This window comes from Haliaeetus leucocephalus, unplaced genomic scaffold (genome assembly GCF_000737465.1).
Source record: "Haliaeetus leucocephalus isolate CR32 unplaced genomic scaffold, Haliaeetus_leucocephalus-4.0 Scaffold238, whole genome shotgun sequence".
Classification (NCBI taxonomy): Eukaryota; Metazoa; Chordata; class Aves; order Accipitriformes; family Accipitridae; genus Haliaeetus; species Haliaeetus leucocephalus.
Window position 1 is genome coordinate 359513 of NW_010972674.1, and position 8155 is coordinate 367667.

General features: G+C 48.6%; 2 protein-coding genes across 4 annotated transcripts in view; one reads left to right on the forward strand and one right to left on the reverse strand.

Annotated features, from left to right (window-relative positions):
* The first annotated feature begins 96 nt into the window (after positions 1–96).
* Positions 97–5029, forward strand: RAC3 (ras-related C3 botulinum toxin substrate 3 (rho family, small GTP binding protein Rac3)). Of its 3 annotated transcripts, none has more exons than XM_010568112.1 (6): positions 97–336; positions 1987–2058; positions 2335–2452; positions 3090–3152; positions 3634–3793; positions 3909–5029. In XM_010568112.1, the coding sequence occupies exons 3-6, from the start codon at positions 2360–2362 to the stop codon at positions 4037–4039; spliced, it is 447 nt and encodes a 148-aa protein (XP_010566414.1). In that variant the 5' UTR covers positions 97–336; positions 1987–2058; positions 2335–2359; the 3' UTR covers positions 4040–5029. The 3 variants fall into 3 exon arrangements, with proteins under 3 accessions (XP_010566414.1, XP_010566415.1, XP_010566413.1); XM_010568113.1 differs by having other exon boundaries at positions 97–298; XM_010568111.1 differs by lacking the exon at positions 97–336 and having other exon boundaries at positions 1961–2058.
* DCXR (dicarbonyl/L-xylulose reductase) overlaps positions 5024–8155 on the reverse strand; it is a 3655-nt gene continuing 523 nt past the window's right edge. Inside the window, exons 2-7 of the mRNA XM_010568138.1 lie at positions 7969–8123; positions 6656–6698; positions 6227–6326; positions 6012–6076; positions 5796–5913; positions 5024–5320 (exon numbers count right to left, since the gene is read on the reverse strand). Of these exons, the coding sequence (XP_010566440.1) occupies positions 5217–5320; positions 5796–5913; positions 6012–6076; positions 6227–6326; positions 6656–6698; positions 7969–8123 (585 nt within the window). The 3' untranslated portion in view covers positions 5024–5216. The remainder of the gene's footprint in view (positions 5321–5795; positions 5914–6011; positions 6077–6226; positions 6327–6655; positions 6699–7968; positions 8124–8155) is intronic.

Sequence of the window (8155 nt, forward strand, 5' to 3'; positions counted from 1 at the left end):
GAGGCCGAGCGGGCGCCGCCGCCGCCTCCCGGCGGGAGATGGGGGCCTTGCTTGTAGCGGCGGCCCTCACAGTCCCGCCCGGCGCGTCCCGCTCCCTCTTCAGGTCGTAAACTTGGGTCTTCGTCTCTTGGCGCTTCTGGGTTTCACATCTCCTGGTGTACTGCCTGGGAAACGAATCCCTCTTAGGCTTTAAATCTGTTTTCCCGTTCTTTTGTTAGGTGCCTGTATGTCGCTCTATTTCTCGTCACACAGGCGTGATTCATCACAAAGTCCTCCCTGAAAATCTTGATGTTCACAGGTTTTTCTCATACCTCCTTTTGTTGTTTGTGTTCCAAGGTGAAATACGTTGCTGTTTCTGATTTCACCACGTGCCTCTTGTCATGCTTCTTGCTCTTTTCTTTGGGCTGTTCCTATATACCTTTTTCGGAGAGCACATCTGCGTGCAAGATGCTGGCACGTGGTGGATTTACAGTGCTTCATAACTTTTCCTAGCTTGTCCTGCGTATTTTTCCTCATAATTCCTCTTTGCTTTTCTGATCACCACGGCAAGCATAGAGCTGAGATACGGAGAACTAAATGCGAACTGTTCTTAGGCAGGGACTGGTTGTTCCATCTTCCCATGCATGCCACCCACTGAAATATACATTTGGAGGGAGGCCTTCCAGGTTCTAGTCTGTGGGGGCTAAAGAGTGGAGCAGGAGAAGGAGCCACCCACTGAAACAACACAGCCTTACCGTGCAGGGGGGGGCAACACCTGGGAGCACAGCATGTTGGAAATGGATTTCAGTTAAAGGTTTGCAGTCTGGTGTTTTGCTTTAAGACTGAATTGACAGTGCAGAGACTAAGTGAACTTGGATACCAAAGCACTTTAATCATAGTTACGTGTGGGTTTTTGTGAATTATGTGACTTCCGTGTTTGGCAGGAGAGAGGTCGTGGTTCGGGAGGAAAGTTGGGGCAGTCAGTGTAGTGGTTCCTTACAGAACCTCCCTGTTCTCCAAGAGAGGGGACCTGATCCAGGGGAAAAGCTGGGTGGATTACTGTAGTGGTTCTCGATGTGCGTTGTGTCATCCTGGTGCAGGACTGCAGGGTCCCCTGGGGTCTCTCGCTTACTCCTGAAGTCTTTCCTTATGTCACTCCAGTTACAGAATTGGGTAGAGGGTATCCACCTCTCTTGGCTTATTCAGCTTCACTCAGGCACCTAAAAGACAGCTTTCCGTGTCACTGGCACTCACAATCTGTTTCTTTGGAAGGTTGCCTGCAGTTCACAACTCTCACAGTGATAAATAAGTTGTTTATGCTCCTGGTACTCCTCTGTTCTTACAACTAAGCTTTTCCCTTGTGCCACAGGGCTAACTGAAGTTCATATGCTTACACTATTGCCAACCAGGCCCAACCCCTGCCAGCTGCCACCACTGGGTTGACCGATCCTACCTGCCTTCAGCAAAGCCCTGAGCTGATATTTTCAGTGATCTACATTGATCTCTTTCCAAATTGACAGTGGTCAATTTTAAAGTTCATTTTTGCTTATGGATACTTATTTTTTCCCCTTTGCATTTATTGACATTGCATTCCTATATCTGAGGAGCTTGAATAATTCTATGTTGTTGCATGTTTTTTCACCTTGCTGTTTACCCATTTTGCTAGCTTGTTATGGATATGTTGAGCCCAGCAGCACAAAACCCTAATTTATTCCCTCTCTTATCGTTCCTGGAACAAAAGTATTTTGCCTGGTGTTTTGCTGAGGCTGAATGGGTGGGGAAAAGGAGTGGGAGAGAGCATGGTCAGGTAAGCGCTCAGGCAAGGTGCACATTGTGAGTTCAGGCCTGGTCCCTGACAGCTAGAGAATTCCAGCTTGCTACAGGTTTGTTTTCTCACACGGTAACTTTTTACCTAACCTCTTTTTTGGGTGGGGGAAGGGTGAGTTTTACTGCCTTAGTGCTTCCTGCCATACCCTTCTTTATGCTTGTCCATCTTACCCTCTGCAGAGCTGTAGGGAAGACCTGCTTGCTGATCAGTTACACCACAAATGCCTTTCCTGGAGAATACATCCCCACTGTGTGAGTAATGGCCTTGGGCTTCAGTTGCTTTTTGCTCTGTATGCACGTGTGTGTAAAAGTTGGTTTTGTAGGTGGGGAGAAGGTTGTCCCAAATCAGACTATGAACTTCACACATGAGGATGCGGGGGGTATGGCTGTGTACGTGAGGAGGGCAGGCTATTCCCACTGGAACTGTGTTCCAGTGTCCTATCCTGACTCGCTGCCCCCTTGCGTTTCATATAAAGACATGTGTGGGTCACAACAAGATTGTCACTGATGGGTACTCTTCCTTGGCAGGTTTGATAACTATTCTGCCAATGTCATGGTAGATGGAAAGCCTGTGAACCTAGGCCTCTGGGATACAGCAGGGCAAGAGGATTATGACCGACTGCGGCCCCTTTCCTATCCACAGACGGTGAGTGCTGGGCTTGGACTAGCTTGTAACTGCTCCCTCTTAGGGGACAGGGAGGCTCCCAAGGACAGCCAGCTTCTTTCCTTTGAGGAAAGTCGAAGTTCCTGCAGCTGCAGCCATAATTCTGGTTGTTTAAGAAGTATCACAGCTGAATTTTTCCTAAGAGATTGTCCTGTTCTAGTCCCTGCTTCGTAACAGTGTTGAAACAGTTATGCTTGCCATAAGGAGGCTCAAGTGAAAGGAATGGTGTGGAGCTGCCGTGCAGCTGAGCCGTGTTCCATATTCCCATTCTCTCTCGGCAGCACAGCTCACTGTTGGGCTGCACTAGTAGCATTTCCCTGGCTGTAGGAATTCCTACGTGGCCCCCCTAGCAGCGGTGAAGCCCATAGCACTGCTAAGGTATTTGTGGCTGCAGGCTCTTAACATGCTGGGCCCAGTATTGTAAAAGAAGATGAAGTCATACAAAGTCTATTCCTTCCCCCTTTGAATTAGTTTAGCACCCTTAACGGGGAAGAATTTCTTACAGCCACAGCCCTTGCTTGTGGGAGGAGGTTGTCCTCTATAAGGCTCCCTCTCCACCCTTCCTCCGTTATCTCTAGCTGTTTCTTTCTACATGGCTGACCCTCTTGTTTCTGCACAGGATGTTTTCTTGATCTGCTTCTCCCTTGTGAGTCCAGCCTCCTTTGAGAATGTCAGAGCCAAGGTAAAGTATTCTCCTTCTGGGTGAAACAGTGGAAGGGAAGAACCAGTGAAGTCCCCTGCCCCACAAAACACCGCACCTACAAACCCAAAATTTCTAGCAGTCATGTTTTGATAAGGGAAGGTCATAGTCTGCAGGTTTTAAGAGGGGCCTACTTTTTATTCATGACTTCTTTGGCTAAGTTCTTGCCTTTTTGAATCTGCATCTTAAAGAAGATAAGAAATGTCCTAGAAGCTAAAATGCAGGTAAGGGAAGCGCTCTGTGCAGAGTTGGCTGGTTCTGCCTGTCACAATTCTATGTCTTGGTGCCTTCATTATTACATCTGCACCAGTCTCTCTCTGCAGAGCATATTCAGAACTGTAGGCAGAAGTATCCTGTGCAGGTGTTGCCACCATGTCAAAAACCTTGTTCCTAATAGTAAATGCATCCTCGTGGTTGCATCTACTGCTACAGCTACTTTTCTTACCATGCCTCTCTGTTTCAGTGGTACCCTGAGGTCCGACACCATTGCCCAAATACACCTATCATCCTGGTGGGCACCAAGCTGGACTTGAGGGATGATAAGGACACCATTGAAAGGTTACGTGATAAGAAACTCGCCCCCATCACCTACCCCCAAGGTTTGGCCATGGCTCGGGAGATTGGTGAGTCTCTTGCTGGCAGATCTCCATGGTATTGAGCTTTTTATATTGGAGTGGGTGAGGGACAGTATGTCTTGGTAGGACTGGAGTGGTTGAGCTGGAGCTCTCTTTCCCCTAGGGTCGGTAAAGTACCTCGAGTGCTCTGCCCTGACGCAGCGGGGCTTGAAGACCGTGTTTGATGAAGCCATCCGGGCTGTGCTCTGCCCACCGCCCGTGAAGAAGCCCGGCAAAAAGTGTACCATGTTTTGAGGGCTGTGGCCTAGGTGCTGGCTCAGCATGTTGTCGTCCTCTGACAGATTGCATATTAGCTGGGTGTTTCTGGAGGGGGCTGGGATGTGTAGGGCCCTTCATCATGTACGAAGTCAGTGTTTTTTAAATGTCTCTTTGATTTAACGTCAGTGTTGATGTGAAGGGGCAGCGGGGGCAGGAGACTAGCTGGGGGCTGTACAGCCCCCAGGGGAGGTACAACGGGGAAGGCAAGGTAGCTCCTTGGGGCAACAGGCTGTTTTGGCTCTCCTGAACTCCAAGCTGAAAGGGCCGAGACATCCATCTTGTCCTGGAAACACCCGGTTTCAATCTGCAGGTGAAACAGGTGGTGAAGATCCTTGTGGGAGTGGGGAGGGAGCCGGTGTGAATGGTGCTGAATGACAAGACCAGCTGGGAGAGTGGTAGGGTCTCCTTGCCCAGCCTACTGTGGCCAATAGTTAACAAACTGGTGCTCTAGCAGATACGTGCCTGAGACTGTTAAAAGAAATCATAACCAGCCCTGGAAGGGGCTGACATAAATGAGATATGAAGCTGAAGAACTAATCATTAGGTGCTTTATTGGGTACTAGCCAAACTCAGCAAGTGAAACAGCTCTGTGCAATCAATGTATTTGCCTTCTTGTGTGTGCACACCCTAGGACAGCACGTTGCTGCTTCCCCCCCATCAGTCTTTAGCAGGGCCTCCCCCCCCCAGATCCAGTCTCTGCAGAGCAGGGCTGTGGTTGTTGCCTCTGTTTTGTTTTTTTCTACTAAAGACAGCAAAGGAAGCAATGAGGAGTCTGCTAACTTCTTCTTTCCCTTCCCACTGAAAGTGCAGGTGGGCTCTGTGGATTTGGATGGAACAGGGAGAGCTTCTGAAGGGTTGTGGGGGGGGGTGGAATAGGGTTGGAAGAAAGACAGGTCCAATTTCTAATCATCATGTAGAGTGACAAGATAAAACCTTATTTGGTGCAATAAACATTCTCCATGACGGCGTACGTGAGCTTTATTATATAGCAGCCTTCCAAAGGTAATTTTCTGCCTCACTTCTCATACAGGTTCCAGCCCTGCTGCCCCTCTTCTCCAGCAAGACTGGGTCTGTGTCATTGTTTTCTATCCGTTTTACATCTGTGCAGTACTAGTATGAAAATTAAGGGCAGGTGTGAAATGCAGGTGTCATCTTAGGAGACAAGAAATCCCCCATCAACCATCAGAGAGCTGCCAGTTGTCATAGCACTCTTGTCACTCAGCAGGAAGAGAATGCTGTTAACCACATCATCCACTTCTGGAATCAAACACAGAGAACATCCGATGCACCCCTCAAATTGTACTAGAAAAACTAGCATCCCAAAAGGTATGCCTTTGACCTCTACAAGTAATTGGAGCAGGGAGGTATCTCTGCCCCCAAACCGTGCTTGATGCAGTGTGTGGCTGAGAGCTGGACAGCAGAAAGTCCTTGTTGTGATCAAATGACATTTAGTTCACAGCAAGCAAATATGTTCCCCTCCCAGTCATGTTTATGAACAATAGAGTAAGTGCATTTCACTTGTCCTAAGATGAGAAGGCCATAGAAGAGGGGAGATAAGGTTGATTCTTGCCCCGTCCTCATCAAATGCTTCAGGAATTCAACCACAGCCATTCAGCAGAGTTGTGACCTTGCCCACAAAAGAAGCAAGGTACCTATGGCTGTGATGTCAATTAGAGGGAAGGCTTGGATACAACCAAAGAGCCCAACCTGGCAACAGATCTACACCACTGACCTGCAAACTTTCCCAGTGGAATCCGATTAATCATGGCAGCAGATTTCTGAGGGTCACTCCAGTTAATTCTCCCCATGTCAGTCATAACCACTGTGGGGTTCACAGTGTTCACCCTAATCTGGGACCAAGAGCAACAAACAATCTAACCAGACTGCTCTGAGAGGAAATGGTCAGGTTCAGCTTTCACACTTTTCTTTCTCTCAGAAAGAATCCTACCTTGTGGGGTCCCAGTTCCATTGCCATTACCTTGCTCAGCATATCCAGAGCACTTTTTGTGGAACCTTCAAGAGAAGGGAAGAACAGGAGGCATTTAAGTGCCTAGCACTTGGTCTGGAACGCACAGAAGTATTTCACTGCCCAGCAGCTTGGTGGCTGTGGGTCTCCAGCTAGTCAAAAATGAGAGGGGCACTGCCAAAGCTACACATACTTACAGTAAACAGCATGATCCCGCAAAGCACGCTGAGATGCCTGGCTAGAGACATTTACAATAGCACCTGGCACCCCCTGTGCAATCATCTGCCGAGCAACAATCTGGGAGGAGGGGGAGGAGAAAAAAAAAAAAAAAAAAAGGAATGCCAGAATCATAACAGGAGAAATCATTATTTCATTCAGTAGGAATCTTGCTGGGCTATTTTGGTAGCCAAAAGAGCAAAAACATCTGGAGGAAGTAAGTCCTCACTGCCTCCCACTTACAAGAGAGGGAGTCAAAGTAAAGGAGCAAAGGGGCTGTACGCACAAATTGTCAGGTTTACTTTGGATTACAGTCCCTTTAGCTCCACAGTGGACACTTATCTTCACTGTGTAGAACAATTTAGTCACTGCTGTTCATGGAGACAACTGCAGTGACAATTCTTCCTCACCTGGGAAACATGAAGCACAGCCCGAAGATTCACATCAAGAGACCTACAAATAAATCAAATTTAAAAGTTACAGAGTGGCTGCAGCCCAAGCCAGAGAGTTGTTTTGGGAGGCAGCAGAGGACAAGTGCTGCTGGTATCTTCAAAACACTGGTGATACTCTAGAATATGGACAGAAATGCCAAGCTGACTGGCTAGCAAGAACGATTAGGCATGCTTTCAGCAATAAACTGTTCATTGGATGTAAGCTATTTAGTGTACAGGGGGGGAGGTGCACTCGTGCATCATCACATTTCTAGCAGAACTCTGTTCTTTAGCAGACTAATGTAGTTCCTCTATTAAAGTTTAAACAGTGAGCCCTGGGCCTCAGCCAGCGACTCTTCTTAGGTCAATCGAAGCCTTCACACAGCTTTAAAACAGCAAATCTGCCATAAGATGGGTGGAAGCAGCTTTTCTTCCATTTGCAGCATAGTCCTTCCTTGGTCAGGTTTTTACCTGCTAGTTCTGCAGAATGGTCTTAGTAGAATCCATACATTTTATATTTTAGTCACAAATGAATCCTCCATTGTAGACCCACAATCGCCATTCTTAACGTAGGAACAAAGCAGGACCCATCTTCTCAGAAGGAAGGAGACTCACCATATCCTGTATGCTAAAGCTTACCTCCCAACTGAACTATGGATCTTTTGAGAGAAAAAGATGTCATGTTATTGCAGTAAGCAAATCTGGTTTCCCACCGTGACAGTTATACTCCCTTACCTGGCTTTGTCTTCTCTATATCTGAGTTGTCTTACCGACAGCTGCCTTTCAATTTAGCAGAGACTGAGTCGGAGCTAGACTGGAAGCTGTGAGCTTGATTAACAGCAAAAGGCACTCTTCTCTCCTGTGTAGGCTGGATGGCGTGTGCACACCACCATCTGAGAGATGAAACTGCAGGTTCTGGCTACTTGGTAATTGTGGAATGGCATCAGTGCTTTACTTGGTTGCCTTTTGATGTTTACAGGGTTGAAAGGTGATTACATAAGTATGAGAACACAGTAAAAAAGAGGAAGCAGGTGTAAGCAGTAACAATCGACACACCATTGAGAAAGCGAACGCTCGGCATTTCTAAAAGCACGCCTGTCTGTCTGCCCGGTGCCCGTGCACCAGCGGCTTCCTTTCGTAAGCCAGGCCGTTCTGTAAAGCTTTGCCGCGATTTTTGACCTTAGCAGCTCTGCTAAGGCTTAGTTAGCGGGCAGCGCTTTTCTGCCACGGGCCCCGAGCACGGCCGCGGGCAGGCGGAGGGCAGCGTGGCAGGCTGAGGCCGAGGCACTCACCGCTCCAGGGCCGCCCGCGTTACCTCCAGGAAGGGCTGCAGCACCGCCACGGCCGCGTTGTTCACCAGCAGCTCGAAGGGCCCCGCCGCCCCCACCGCCGCCTCCGTGGCGTCCCAGTCGGCCAGGTCCAGGCACAGGGGCTCGATGCCAGGGCACTGCGGTGAGGGCGCGGCCTCCGTGGGTCGGG